Source organism: Mastigoproctus giganteus, chromosome 6 (genome assembly GCF_048544385.1).
Source record: "Mastigoproctus giganteus isolate SK-2022 chromosome 6, ASM4854438v1, whole genome shotgun sequence".
Classification (NCBI taxonomy): Eukaryota; Metazoa; Arthropoda; class Arachnida; order Uropygi; family Thelyphonidae; genus Mastigoproctus; species Mastigoproctus giganteus.
Window position 1 is genome coordinate 4,301,603 of NC_143580.1, and position 16,638 is coordinate 4,318,240.

The 16,638-nt window shown below is 35.3% G+C and overlaps 1 protein-coding gene across 1 annotated transcript in view; it reads right to left on the bottom strand.

Annotated features, from left to right (window-relative positions):
• The window catches only part of LOC150083829 (uncharacterized), a 607,249-nt gene that overhangs the window by 361,193 nt on the left and 229,418 nt on the right, over positions 1-16,638 (bottom strand). Inside the window, exons 16-19 of the mRNA XM_090375392.1 lie at positions 11,474-11,518; positions 10,932-10,985; positions 7,444-7,488; positions 5,704-5,757 (exon numbers count right to left, since the gene is read on the bottom strand). Coding sequence (XP_090231518.1) covers positions 5,704-5,757; positions 7,444-7,488; positions 10,932-10,985; positions 11,474-11,518 — 198 coding nt within the window. The remainder of the gene's footprint in view (positions 1-5,703; positions 5,758-7,443; positions 7,489-10,931; positions 10,986-11,473; positions 11,519-16,638) is intronic.

Below are 16,638 nucleotides of genomic sequence, written 5' to 3' on the forward strand. Positions count from 1 at the left end.
TGTGAAATTGCATTGGCAATGGCAAGGTTTGAGAGGATGGATCCTGACAGTGAACGATTCTTAAAAGATAACAGGGGTGAATTATATGCTTGCTTGCTACAGAGAAATCTATGATGAAACAAAAAAAAACGACCGTCCAGTCATCCATTAATATGCTCTTTCATAAAGTTGAGCGGCCGATCCCTTCTAAATCTCCACAGCAGTCAACCTCCGCAGCGGCGTACTTATCAGCTGAAGATGTCGATTCTGGCAATGATGCTCAAGAGGTACAACTTACTGATGTTATGCCTGTCTCCTCTCTTTTTTGTAATTTTATAATTTTGAATTTTTTTTAAATTGCATGTTTTTGTAATTTTTCCTGCGCACGAGATAAAAAATTGAATAAATGCAATAAATAATTCTATTTACATGTTCGTTGAATTTCTTTTTTGATTCAATCAATTCAGCAAGCACAGTTGAGAGTGCTGCCCAAACATGGGAGAAATTCCGACTTACGTAGCATTCCGCGGAACACAACTCTTACGTAAATCAGGGAGTTCCTGTACATTGATTCCAACACTTTTCTTTTTATTTTTTTTTATGAACACCCCCAAACATGAGAGGTATTAGAACCTATAGTACTTAGTACCGTGCTTGGGTTGGAGGTTGAGAAGACGAAAGAAGATTAGACTTGAACTTCTGTAGACTGTAATTTTCAGGAAATACATACGAAGGAAGGTTGTTCCAGAAAACGGCAGTTGAATGAATAAATGAGGAAGATGAAAAGTTGGTTGTGTGAGTTCGAAGTTGGACAGTAAATGGATGTTGGCTGGTGGTGGCACGTGTTCGGATGGTTTTGAAAGAGAGAGCGGAAATTATAGAAGCCAATTCAGGAGAACAGTGCCCATGGAAGTATCTGAAGAAAAGGCATGCAGCAGAAACAGTACATTTATGAGACATCGAGTGGAGAGACTGTTAGAGACGAGTCATTAATTAACCTAACTGCTCTCTTCTGAATGGAATCTAGAAGCCTGAGAGAGGTTTTAGGGGCACCGCCCCAGATGTGGGTACAATATTCCATGGTAGGGCAGATTTGCAATTTGTACAGAGTGAACAGCTGTTTGGAAGAAAAGTAATGCCGAGAGCGAAAGAGAAAACCAAGTTTTTTAGATGCAGAGGAAGCAATATTTGTAATGTGCTTGCGCCAAGGGAAATTAGAAGTCAGGGAAATCCCCAAAAGAGATATATCATTTTGCATAGAAATTGGAGTGTCACCAAAGATAAACATAGGAGCAGAAGAATCCTTTTTGCGAGATATAAGACAAGACTGAGTTTTAGAAGGATTGAAATCAACTAAGTTGTCTTTGCCCCACTGGAGAATTACCTGTAGATCGGCATTTAAGGAATTGGTAGCAGATATTTGAGAAGTTGAAGCTGATTGAGCCCGGAGTTTCTCAAAATGGAAAGTGGAATGCAATTGCTGTCATCAGCAAAACTATGGATAGGATTTCCAGTCAATAGAAGAAGGTCATTAATATACAAGAGGAAAAGAGTGGGGGAAAGAACTGAACCTTGGGGGACACAAGCATTAGTGGAAAAGTTAGAAGACAGAGAGCCATCTACATCACCCTCAATGAGCGATCAGAGAGAAAACTGGATAACCAATTACAAAAAACAGTTGGCAAACCATAAGATGGAAGCTTGTTTAGGAGACCTTTATGCCCAACACGATCGAAAGCCTTCGAGATTTCAAGAGCAACTTGCTTGTGTTTCACCGAACTTTTCCATTCAATTTGTCCATAAGTGGGTAACATAAGCCAGAATATCACCAGTGGATCAACACTGATGGAATCCATACTGGTAATCGTTGATCAGGCAGAAGGTTTCTAGGTAGTTTAAGAGTTGGCGGTTAATTGATTTCTCCATTATTTTAGAAAGAGTAGAAGTAATCGCAATAGAATGATAATTGGATGGGAGGGATTTGTCACCCTTTTTAGGAACTGGCTGGATATGAGCAAATTTTCAAGCAGAAGGAAAAGCACCTTTGGAATAAGAAAGTGAAAAAAGGCAGCAAAGAACAGGAGTAAGTTCAGGAGCACAGGTTTTGAGAATAAGTGAAGAAATACCATCAGGACCTGGAGCTTTCTTAGCATCAAGATTTGTCAAAATCCTTCTGACATCCTTTTGACGGAAGACCACAGGAGGCATTGAATGGAGCGTGTTGGGAATGGTGGGAGGTGTTTTACTAAGATCATTAATACTTGAGTTAGAAGAAAAATGGGATGCTAGCAGGTCAGCTTTATCCTTAGCTGAAGTGACAACAGAACCATCTGGTTTTGACAGAGGTGGGAGCAGATATGGGAAAAAGTTGCAGCCAATAACTTTTGCAAGAGACCAGAATGCTCAGCTACCATTAGTGCAAGAAGCAAGTTTTCTACTCTTAACCTGTTCAAAATCTAGTTTGGACTGATTAATAACTGCTTTACAATTGTTGCGAGCTTTGATGTAGACAGAAAATGAAACTGAAGATTTGGAAACAAGCCAATTACGATATGCAGCATTCTTCTCTTGAACAGCCTTAGCACATTTATTGAAAAACCAAGGTTTAGAAAAAGGACGAGATTTTAAAGTGGAGTGTGGAATAAAGAATTCCGTTCCTACAAGAATAATTTCACTGACACGATCTGAGCAAACATTGACATCAGAAGTTTTGAAACAGTAATCCGACCAAGGAAAAGAAGAAAAGAAGTCTCGCAGGTCATCCCATTTTGCATTCTTGTAATGCCAAACAATACGAGGTTGGGAATGGCCATGAGATAAAGGCTCCATTGGAGAAAAGACAATCACTAAGTTGTGATCTGAGGTGCCTAAAGGACCACTCACATCGACCGTGTACTTAGAAGGGTTGTGAGAAAAAGATCAAGCATGTTGGCTGCATGGTTAGGATTGTCCCGTATTCTTGTAGGTAAATGAACAATCTCTGCAAGGTCATTAGTAATTGCAAAAGCCTCAGCATCTCGACCAGCTGGGTCGGTGTGACTAGAAAACGGAAGCCAGCTGGAGTTGCGAACATTAAAATCACCAAGGAAAATTACCTCACTGTTAGGAAAGTTGGACTGGAGAAAGTCAAGTTGCAAAGAGAGGAAGTCAAAGAGCCCCAAGTGATTAGTGGTGTTGGGAGAATGGTAGAGTCAACAGATGAATTTGACACAATGAAGTAGAGAGATTTTAAGCCAGAGAAGATCGAAAAGAGGAGATTCCAAATTACCAAGTTTCTGACAGGGAATATCGGAATGGACATATGCACAAGTACCATCTTTGAGGCGGAAGGAATCATACAGCGAATAATTTAAGCAACTGAGATGAGCAGTAGTTGAATCAACCGATAACTGAGATTCTGTCAGAAAAAATACATGGGGTTTGGCAGACTGCAAGTGAAAATGTACGTCGTTGAGATTAGAATTGAGACCACGTATATTTGTGAAATGAACTAGGAAGTGTTTCAAACATTCCTGATAGGCATTTTTTGAAATTACTAATAGTTGCTTTCTGAACTGTGATATAAACAATTTCCTGAGTAATTAAAAATCTGTAGCCTTCCAAGAGGAGGACTTTAAACTGGGAAAACAAACAAAATCACAGCGCTCTAAATCTGGTGAGTATGGTGGATCGAGTTCTTTGCAAGAAATTCTTGAATGGAAAGCGCTAATTGTGCAGTGAACACTGTCAAGGTGAAAGTGTCAATTCCTTAAAGCCTACTTTTCTGGCCTTTTTCTCAAAAACAGAATTAATTAATTACTGTAGAACTGTTTTGTAGTATTACTGGTTTGTTTGACTATGTGGGACAAATTCAAAATGAACAATGCCTTGTGAGTTAAAAATAAATATTAAGTTTTCTGAGCAGTGTAAACAGGCAGCCAGGAAAACCCATAGTGTCCTATTAATGATTTATTGAATATTATCCTGTAGTGATATGGAGTTCATAGTCCCACTGTATAAGGCAATTGTAAGGTCACATCTGGAATACTGTTCTCAAGTATGGAGACCTCATCTGAAAAAAGACATTTAGCATCTTGAAAGTGTCCAAAGATGGGCAGCTCGTGTGGTAAAAATCAGCAAAAGGGCCAACCGTACAGGGAACCTCAATTTCCTGATTGAATTTTATAAGGCTCTGAGAAGGGTTAGAAAAATGAATGATGGCAGAATTTCAGAACTTGGGGTATAAATTCAAATTACAGGGGAAGGGATTTAGACTCAAAGGTCAATATATGTGAGGAGGGAAGCAAATAATTTATATTTTCTTATCTATTCATTTTTTTTTTTTCAGCCAGTGCAGCAAAAGCTTGTGACTTTCTTGCACTATATGGCTGTTACTATTACTATTACTAAATATGTTAAGTATTTTGGGCCTTGGAGAAGGTAGGGTTCCACTGAGAGAGCTGACCTTTGTTCTGGGTAGTCGCCATACACCCCACAATTTAATAGGCCTCTGTAGCCGAGTGGTCAGGAGCAGGAGTGCAGTAGCATATGCTCTTTGAGTAGACCGGGATTCAAGCCCCTGACTGCTAAATATGGTCAATCTGCCAACCCACACTGGACCAGCGTGGCAGATTATGGTCCATTTCCCTCAACATGGATTGTTGAGGAGGATTCCATCCTGCAGTGGGTTGATAATGGCTGCAGTTTACCTTTTTTTTTTTACCCACAATTTGACACCATTAAGGAGTGAATGGCATATTTGAACAATTTCCATAATCAAATGTTTCAATAATCAAAAAATTTCATAATCAAATAATTCAATTATGAAATCAAAAACAACAAAATTAAGAAGAAAAAACCAACAGTGGAGGGATTCAATTGGGCAATGCTTTCGTCTCCCCACATACAGGAAGATGTTGCTCTAATGGTACCAGCACTTCAGTTTTAGTTTTGATAATAACAGATGAAATCCCTCCATAATAAAATCTACCACTTTTGCTTCTCCCCCTTTTCTTCTTCTTCTAATTTTAGCTGTATTCAGTTTCATAAATGAATTATTTGCATAATCAATTATGAAAATGCCATAATTAATTATGAAAACACAATAATCAAGTATTTCGATTACTAGCCATAATTGATTATTTTGATAATGCCCATCACTATCATTAAGTACAGTAGAAACTGTGGATCAGCCGCAGTAACACATTAATAAAATCCTAACATGCAAGAGCTCACCACTGTCTATGATCAGTGAGGATGTGAGAGGCAAACTGAATTGAAATATTTCACATTCCCACATCAGATAATGAACACAAACAAATGAATATTTGGTTTTTGAAGACAGAGAGCAGCTAGAGCAAGGATCATCTTTGATGGACAAGTGGACCACTTTAAACTTTGCAAACCATTGGAATATCAAAAATAGCTTTCAGAGATGTTTGTAGCATTTATGGGTTTCTATTACATTTCCCTTAATTTGAAACAAAATTTGATGCAAAGCACGCATTTTAAAATGTGACAAAATTCATAAGGCACCTTCTATTCAACATGCATGCTAATTCAGACTGCTGTAAATAAATAGGTGATTCATGCATTACTATGTCTAGATGAGTCATTGAACATGTTGTGACAAGTGGAAATTCACTATTTCAGTTTCAAGATACGAAGTCAGTCCCTAAATTTTTTGATCACAACTTGTATACTTGTAAGCGGTGTGATAATATACTTGTGTGAATATATACTTACCAGTGGTCCCGTGGGTCCAGTCTGCCCTGGTTGGCCTGGCTGCCCTGGTGGTCCCTAATAAAACAGCAATTATTATTTAACTGCTAGAAAAAATTTAAAAAAAAAAAAAATTAACCTTAATAAAGATGTTAAAAAAATTAAAATTATTAATTTTTAATATTTTTACAATAGTCTTCTTACAGTTATCCAATCCTCTCATCTAATCCCTTTACATTTTGATTTAAACATTTATTATGAAAAACAAATAAAAAAAAATAAATAATAATTTTAAATTATCTCAAAATATAAAACATTTTATAAAAATTATATAAGCTATAATAATAAACTGAAACATCAAAAAGGGTGAAACCCAAATTTTTATTAAAAATACTGGCAAATTACCAGCAGTTTTAATAAAAATGTTCCTCCCCCTCTTTTAAATCTAACATTGAGAGATGGTCATAGTGAAATTTTCATGGTGAGTTTGACTTTGACAAACCAAATTTATGCACATTTCTCTGGGAATTCTTTTATTCTAATTTAATTTTCAGTCCCTTTTAAATGCCTTTTAAGAACTAACACCTTCCTTCATATTTTTTACTTATGGATTTGAAGGTATTGTTAAAAAAAATTGCCCTCAATGTTGACTATTCTTTATCATATAAGTTACCAACCTTCATAAGTTTTAATTAGTACTGAAATAATATCAAAAATTTATACCAACTCAAGGATATGTGGCATTTGAGTTTCAATATTAAGCATGTAAACAAAAGACTGTACAACAGTCTTTTGCTTTTATATTTTACTCCTTGTTTGGAGTAAAGATTACAAAGCAGATTCAGAAACACTGCCATTTTATAGTTTAGTGGGTCAATAGTGCATAAATTGGGATATAAAACTGTGTACATTGTAATGTACTGTAATTCTTATCAATAAACTAGACTAAGCAATATTTCTCATCATGCATGTTACATACTTGATATTCAGACTTAAGTAAGATATCCACATAATGAAATTTTTCCATCATAATAGAAATTGTTTTTTAATAAAAATCATTTCACTAGTCTTCCCATTTATAATAATTTAATTATTGTATGTGAGCAAAAATAAATTATAACCAACTGACAGCATTTTATGAATGGAAAGACATTTGGCATCTAAAATAAATTTGAGGCTAAATAATAACAAATAATTATTGATACTGATGGTGGATGGAGGACTCAGCCTTTATATTAAACTGGGGCATATAAAGCTAAATAAAAATTTGTCACATACTGTACTGTGTTTATGACTTTCCAGTCTTTAACAAAATTGAAACTGAAAATCCAAACTGAATTAATGATATTTCTATTGATAATTCCTTTATTATTATATTTTCTACATTTACTGATAAACTCTCAATAACATCCAATCACTAATACCACAACTATTCACCAAAACAAATATATTTGATATTTTCGACACAAGATACAATATAAAAATTCCTTTGGACAAGCTCAGTAAGGTTGTCTTCAGAAAATCACAGATGGTTATAAAACTTAATTGTATTCTGCTACTAGTCTACAGCAGAGAATGTGGAAAATTAGAATTAGTAGAGACATACGATGCAAGAAATTAAGCTTATACAGCACTAGTCAAAAACAGTTATATTAAAAAATAAAAATACAAACTATTCATTTAGCTAAAACGCTAACCTCTTCTAAATAGAAAATTCCAATCGACAAAATAATACTAAAATCTTTTCAAAAATAAATAACTTGCCTCTTTTCCTTTAGGTCCAGGTGCTCCTTCTGAGCCTGGAATACCCTGAAAATTAAAACAAAGTATTTACAATTATACAGAATGAAGACTATCAAAATTATCTTGTATATCAAAATATATTTAAATAAATAAAATAATTCTAACAATATCAGAATAAGAACCAGAATCAATTTATGTGGTCATGCCAAGTTAATGAATCCACAATATTCTTAGTAAAATAGAATTCTGCCAATATAGCAAATAAACTAAATAATATACACATATTTATAAGGAGTAGCCAATGAATAACAAAATTAATATTATAAAAGTGCTTTACTGAAAAAATTAACACAACTTAACCCCTTCGTACCAGTCACTTCAGCAGCTACACAGTTTTTTTTTTTTTTTTTTTTTAATGAAAACCTAAAAACACAAGAGGTATTAGAACTGATAGTACTTAGTACCATGCATGATGGGCTGATAGTTGAAATGAAAGAAGATACTTGGTGACATTAGACATGAATTTCTGTGGATTGTAATTTTCAGGAAATATAAATATACCTCACTCTTATACCATTATACCTTATACCTCACTCATATATAACAATTTTTTTGGCTAATTATAATACCAACTAGATAAATTGGAGAATTTAGCATAAAAGTATTAGGGTTGAAAACTATACTCATTAGTTCAAAGGGCCAAGTTTAGGTAACCTAAGTTGGACTTCTTTGTTGTACCCTATAAATAAACACATATAATAAAATAAAATACAATAAAATAAAATAAAAATAAAATTAAATAGTAAAATTAAAATGATAATATAGCTGTTTGTTTGTTTGTTATTTGGTTTTTAGGAGCATTAGCAACTAAGGCCATATTGCTCCGGGATATGCGGTGGTCATTTCCTGACCTTTCCGCATCCTCCGTATTTGGTGGTGACGGGCTCGAACCCCGGTCTAATCAAGAAGCGTGTGCTACGCACTGCTGCTCCTTTCCACCTGGCTATGGAGGCGCCTGATAATATAGCTAATTATAGATATATGGATACATTGAATGGAACGTTAACTAGGGCTAGCTCCACTCAATACATCCCAGCAATAATTAGCTGAGGCTATCTGTTTCTGTTTGCCATTTGCCAGTTTTTCTATATTCCAATATACTGAGAATTTACTGTGAATATAAAATCAAATTGGCTTAATTACTTTAATATTCCTTACATTTAGCAGAAATTTGGGCTAGCAGTTATTCTGCCAGTTTTCTGCTAAATTTAAGGAATATTAAAGTAATAAAGCCAATTTGATTATATATTCACAGTAAATTCTCAGTATATTTAAATATAGAACAAATGGCAAACAGAAACAGATAGTCTCAGCTAATTATTAATGGGATATATTGAGTGGAGCTAGCCCTAGTTAATGTTCCATTTAATGTATCCATATATCTATAATTAGCTATATTATCATTTTAATTTTACCATTTCATTTTATTTTTATTTTATTTTATTTTATTGTATTTTATTTTATTATATGTGTTTATTTATAGGGTACAACAAAGAAGTCCAACTTAGGTCACCCAAACTTGGCCCTTTGAACTAATTATAGTTTTACCTCTAATACTTTTATGCTAAATTATCCAATTTATCTTGTTGGTATTATAATTAACTAAAAAATTGTTATATACAGACAGATGTAATGTACAATCATAAATCTGATGGCATTAATCTGTTCTGCCACTCTTTCTCTTTTTCTATTTTTTCTATCTATTTCTTATATTCTTTTATATAACTTCTTATATATATATATATATATATATATTTGTATATATATATATATATATGATATAGTAGTAATATAAAACTTTAAAGAAGCAAAATAAACAGAACAAGGAAAATAAAAAAAAGTTATTGTATGTCTAATGCTCCAAAACATGCAGTGCAGCAGTAAATGAAGCAAAAGGATATAAATAATGTGTGTGGTTTGTGAAAATGGAAATGAAAGTACACACGGTGCCTGAATTAAGAGAAGTTTAAGGAATAGTCGAAAGTGGAAGTGAAGTAGTGGTTAAACAGGTGAAAGAATTTGAAAAACCTAGTACAAAAATGAACTAGGACTGAGGAAGCAAGCAATATACAAAAATATACACAAAAATTTTTACAAAAAATAAAAATAAAAATAAAAATTAATAAATAACAAAGAAATAAATAAGTAAATAACACTGTATTCAGATATGGGAGGACAATTTTAGCAAGAGGTCAAAACAGGTGATGGTAAATAAGTAAAATCTGAATATAGTAAATGAAATATGATACATAGCCAGGAAATTCATCAGGCTCCTGACCATGTGTCAGGCACTGCTTTTCCAAACTTGTCTGTAGTATTAGAAAAAAAAGGGAGGGGAAGCAAATATGTGGCCTTTATCGTAATACTAAAAGAAAAGGTAGTCCCACCACAGTGTAAAAATTAAGTTAATAATGTACTTCAAAATAAATACAAATTTACAAAAGTGTAGGGTGAAATATAATACAAATGTATGTGAAGTGCGGTAGGGGTGAAAGGTAAATATTTATAAATTGTAAATATTTTAAATATTTGTATAGTTTGTAAATATTTCAGTTAAATATTTTAGTCCTGCTCTTTCAGATGCAACAATATTCCTTGTGCTTTATGGAAACTGGAGCAAAAGGCCTTTGGCTAAAATCTATTATTTGGGTACCACTTGTCTCCGTGCAGTTGGTCGTAGAACGAAGTGATTGTATGGTCAAGTTTTGTGGTTGAGTGATTATTGTGAATGCATTTTGTTTCTGATTGTTTTGTGTTGTTGAGGAGGGGGGGGAGTAGTTAGCTTAGGTGTTTATAAGGTGTTTATAACCCCCATTCTGCTATTTTAAAATCAGAAAACGAGTTCACAATTTTAAAACAGCAGCAAGTAGGGGGATGAACACCCTAGGCATGTCAACCTAGGAAGAAAGGGGTGGGACTAAACAGTGAGTGGCACCTGCCAGTCACTGCCTTCTTCCTGACTTTTAGTCGAAGTATGGAGTGGTACCCAAGATTTGAATTTTTACCAGGCCTTTTCCTAAGTGACCTATGTAAACGCAAATAAATAATTATATAGTGATATTTATTCGATCTTGAGAATGTCCACACTACAAATGCACAGGTAAATAATTACATAGATCATTTCCTGATTAGATATCGATCAGTGCATTTGGAGAGGTGTATCTTTTACGTAGAAAAGATTTGACTTACTCCGTCATATCTCTACATATTACATAGAAAAGCATGAGTGGGGGTTGATGAGCAAAGCGAGCAGGGGGCAGAGCCTCTAGTTAACCATTAAAAAAAATCAAAAGAATCGCAAATGCATTATATCTCACTGATAGTACAATATTTTTATTTAAGAAATAGATGTCCAGTCAGAGAAAAAATGCATTTCTTACATGAACTCTATCTATTAAATGAGGCATATATAAATTCAAGATTACTAAGAAAGAAAAACAAAAATTTACCGGTGGTCCTGGTAGTCCTGCAAAACCTCTCTGTCCAGTAAATCCTCTTGGACCCTAATATACAGTAAAGCTTAATTAGGACAATATTACATAACACACAGATTGCTTTCTAACTATTAGTATATACAGGTGTTCACGAAATTATGATAATTAAAAGATAGCAAATGATAACTAATATCAGTACAGAAATCTTTGTTTTCAGATCCCTATTCAATAGCAAATAAAGTTCTGCATCTATCCGTCCACCCTTAACTTTTGTGATTCATATTGCACTTTCACATGATAAATAGCATTTCTAGGACTTGGTATAATTATACCCTTTGTGTTATGCAAGATTTAGGAAATTACACTTTACCAATTGGATACTTTTTAACTTAGTTTAATGGGAGGAAAAGGATAAAATTGTTACATTTTATCTTTTTCCTCCCATTAAACTAAGTTAAAAAGTATCCATATTTTGGATATTAGAACTGTCCTAATCAGTTCTAATATCCAAATTAAAAGTGCTACATTTCTAATGGATAAACAGGGCTTGGTCTTACCATTTCTCCTGGATGTCCTGGTAAACCTGGTGGTCCTTCATCTCCCTATGAAAAGAGAAATAATAATAAACATTTAGATTGATCATTATAAGAGCAAATTCTAGTTATTTACTACTGCTGATAGCGTACACAATCATATAAGTTATATTTAACTTTACACAAAAGTATTCCGTTTTTATTATTTGTGATTAACATTATATCTTCAAACCACTGTTTATCTGGTTATTTTATTCAATTTATTAAATAATATTTTATTTAATACATTTATTTATAATATTTGGGCATGTGCATCACCCTCACTTCAAAAACCGGTGTTCGTGTGTGAATACAAATGGGCCATAAATAAGCATCACTGACCCCCTCAACTGAGAACAACTGACATGGCTGAGGGGCTAAATGTACCCAGACTCCCAAAGTTAATTGACAGCAGGCATTTAATAACTACAGTAAAAATGTTCACAGGAGTGATAAATTCCCAAAACATTTGGGATTTCTGTCAGTGGCACAACCCCCACCATCCTTGAGGTCTGACCCCACACTAATCCTCAAATACATCCATCTGAAACTTTTTAATCATTTCCTGCCTGCCCAGACACTCCCCAAAATTCAGGCATTGCTCTGTCTTGGAATTAACCTGCAGAAAATGGCTTTATTTATTAACCTGCAGAAAAGAATTTATTTATTAATATAGCTTAAAATTAAAAAAAAAAAGTGCAAGAATCCCTTCAGTAATTATGGATTTCATATAAAGTGGCTTTATATTTGTATACCAAAATTTTACAATCGGCACTTTTCTTTACATATCCATGGATCTTTACACTATGTAAAAAAAGTCCTGAGTTTGAACCATATCAAGATGAGAGGAAATTTTGTGGACTATTTTTACACTTTGGCTGAGTTAGTCTATTCGTGGAAAAGGATTGCATGGTTTTGTTTTTTGGCTTGACACAATAGAGTGGACAAGTGTGAGAGCATACAGCACACAAGTTTGAGTGGACTACAGTTCAAACTCACATGACTGCTAAATATGGTTAATGAGGTATTCATTGTTAAAATGATTAATTATAAACTATTTTGACCTTGTGGTCATGAATAAAGCATGTACATGCATGCATACACATGCAAACACACACACACGTCTATAAAAAATTGGAAAGGGAAAAGGAAGATATGTGACAATATACATATATGTGTATATATTTCTATCTTACATTTAAAATGTATTACTTTTATTATTATACTTTTTACTTTTTCAATTACTATACTCTTTACTTTTGCTATAATTATACTACCTCCTCTCAATCTTTCCCTTTTCTCTTCCTCCCATTTCCTTTTTCTTTTCTTACATCAGACTAAATCAATCCAAAATCTGCCAACCTGCACAGGATCAGCATGGCAGATTATGGTCTATTCCTCAACATGGCTTCACAACATAATAACGCCTCTCTCAGATGACTGTGAGCCTAGCTATGGCAGCAGGAAGACCAACTCAGTGGCAGAGGATGCTAAGAATGACTGGCTCAATCAGGCTGCCTTAGAATGCTTAACATTCAGTCTATGAGTACAGACTCACACCAGGAGAAACTAATACAAGACCTGAAACAACATTAGTTGGGACATCAGAGGTGAAAGTGATTCTTACACTGCTTCTATTAGAATGGAGGGCAGGGTGCTTGGGTTTCCAGGAATGGTGGTGATAATCACGGAACAAATAATACATGGGCTGTGTTAGGGTAACTAAGATTAAGAATAAGTGCATGTATACTTGCATGTACACCAGTGCTAGGTGATTAGTAAATAAATTGATGAACTTGAAATGCAGGTCAAGACATCAAAGGCAGATGTTGTTGGGATATCACAGACGTGGTGTCACACAGATAGCAGCAGTGCAGAATTGGAAATTGGGGTGTACAGTATGTACAGGAAGGACAGGCAGGATAGGAAGGGAGGAGGGGTTATGCTGTTAGTTATGAAATACATGAAATCTAAGGAAGTGCATCCAGTTGACATATATGGTCAGTGCAATGTTGAGTCAGTTTGGTGTGACATAAACACCAGAAAAGGGAAAATGAGAGTAGGAGTGTGTGTTATAGGTCTAATGACTCTGATGAGTACAACAAACAACTCATACAGAGAAATAGTGGGCCAGTAAATCAGATTGTCTAATAATGGGGGATTTTAACTTCCCAGACATTGACTGGAATTTGTGGGTTGGTCAATCACACACCAGCAAGACTTCTGTGGATTTACTGGATGACTGTTTTCTACAGCAACACATTAGAGAGGCAACCAGAAAGAGTAATGCCCTTGATCTGGTTATCAGCAGTGATTTTTCATGCATAAATAATTTGCAGATAAAGGAACCACTAGGTTATAGTGATCACAGTGTACTGATGTGGGATTTACTTAAAGATGTAACTACCACCAGGGACAAAGAGAAGGGTTTTTGCTTTCATAGAGGTGACTACAGTGGTGTAAGACAGTTTTTAAATTCTATACAGTGAGACCAACTGATGATGTTACCAACAGCAAATTCTCTAAGTGGGAAGCATTCAAGGAACTAATCGTGGATGCTTCTAGCCTTTTCATACTGATTAAGAAATACTATTCAAGGTTTAGGCCTAAATGGATCTCAGATGAACAGATGAGACTCATGGCAGAGAAGAAAAACGCTGCTCTTCGTGGACTAATGTTATTAGTGGGGTCCTCCAGGGTTCAGTGTTGGGCCCACTGTTGTTTTGTATATTTATCAATGATACTGATGAAGGTATAACGGTGAGGCGATCTGACAGAGGTATATAAAGACTTGAATGGTTTGAGCATGCTCAATGCCGATGGGATTCTTCCTCTTGCTCAGAATAATCACCTGAGAGGGGATAAATTCAAATTGAGGAAAGGCAGATGTAGGATAGATGTGCAGAAATTTGCCTTTAGCCAGCAGGTAGTTGGTTGGTAGAACAGACTTCCATCCTTTCTTGTGGAAGTTGATAGCCTAAATAAATTTAAGGCTCAGCTGGACAGGTATTTTGAATGAACGGAGGGGTGAAATGGGAGTGGTTTTTTTTTGGTTTTTTTTTGGCTGATGCTGCATAAGCTTGCTGTCTTGCATCATATGCCTCTACTAATGCTAATGCCAGCCTTAATTTTGAATTTTGCAGTGATATAAAGATTGGCAGTGTTGTTAATGACAGTAATGGCAGTGTGCTACTGCAACAGGATCTAGAAAAGTTGGTCAGATGGGCTGAGAAGTGGCAACTGAAGTTTAACATTGACAAATGCATATGGGCAGAAGTAACTCCAGAGTAGCATAACAACTGTGTGGTACTATACTTGGTAGAAAATGAAAAAGACCTGGGAATAATTGTGCAGTCAGATAGGAAGTTTTCAGAGCAGTGCAGACAGGCTGCCAGAGCAGGTCATGGGGTATTGTCAATGATAAGCAGGAATTTTGCTAGTAGGGAAAAGGTGATTATCCCTTTGTATAAGGGAATGGTCAGGCCACACCTTGAGTACTGTACAGGTCTGGAGGCCTCATTTTAGGAAGGCTGTAGAGTTGCTTGAGCAAGTACAGAGTAGGGCTACAAGATTGGTTTTTTTTTTTTTTTTTGGGTAGTTGTTGGCGCATTGGCTTCTGTAGCCATAATGCACCTCCCAAGATTTTTGCAGTACTTTGATCCAAGCCCGAGGTGGGATTCGAACCCGCGACCTTTAGGTTGCCAGGCAGGCACTTTACCCACCCGGCTAGCCCTGTCTGCACAAGACTGGTTAAAGGGAACGAAGGGGTGGTCTTATCAAGAAAGGCACCTGCAAGGTGATCTAATTGAGGTGTATAAGGCCTTGAATGGGTTGAGCAGGCTCAATTCTGATGGATTCTTCCTCTTGCTCAGATTATAAACCTGAGGAGGCAGAAATTCAAATTGAGGAAACAGCTATAAAATAGATATAATGTGGTAATGTACAAACTCTCCATCAGGAACCACAAACAGTAGTAATGTGGTTCCTGATGGAGAATGTTCAATGGTTGCTACGTGCCATTGGAACATCACATAATGCCATTTTTGATAGGGAGAATCTGGAAGATTTGATTCAGCAAGGAGCTGATGTCAATCAGTCCCATGGTACACTTCTTCCTTTGCATTGTGCATGCATGGTCAATAATGTGCAAAGTATAAAAGTACTTCTCCAGAGGAGAGCTGAGGTATGAATTAAAAAATTGGTTGTTTTTTTTTTTTTTTTTCACAATAGTAATTTTTTGATGTTTGTATTAAAAAAAAAAGCCCATCTGAAAGTGATAAAGCCCAAGAAACCTATAGGGAAAAAGAAATCCAAAGAAGAAAAAATTAGTCAAGAAACACTTGTCATGATGAACCAAAGACGACAAATGAAGAGCAAGAAAAACACTGACAGGGAGAAAATTGAGTATACTGAGTTATGCAAAGCCATTAGAAAGAGACTCAGAGAGGACATAAGAAGATTTAACACAAGAAAAGTAGAACAAGCATTAGGGGAAAACAAAGATTTAAATCAGCAGCCATGAGCAGTAATACAGAAAGACAAATGATACTGAAACTGAAGAATAGCGATGGTGTACTTATAAACAGCAGAGAAGGCATAATTCAAATAGCAGAAGACTATTATAGAGAATTATACAAGGAGTGAGGGAATGATACCAGCAGTGGAGAACATGGATTGCAAAGTAGCAACACATACGACATAGCCGATATTCTTCCTGATGAGGTAGAACATGCATTGAAGAAAATGAAGAATCGGAAAGCCCCGGGGGAAGATGAAGTTACTGTAGAGTTGTTAAAATTGGGAGGAAGAGACATAACACAAAAACTGGCAAGGCTCTTCACAAAGTGCATTAAAAAAGGTGTGATGCCTAAGCAGTGGAATAATGCAATCATAGTTTTGCTGCATAAGAAAGGAGATAAATCAGAAATTGGAAATTATAGACCAATTAGCTTGTTATCCCATATCTACAAGTTGTTCACAAGGGTCATTACTAACAGATTAGAAAGAATACTTGATGAGAATCAACCGAAAGAGCAAGCTGGCTTTAGGACAGGATTCTCAACTATGGATCACTTTCACGTAATATCACAGCTAATGGAGAAAGCAAATGAATATAAAACACCATTATGCCTGGCATTTGTGGATTATGA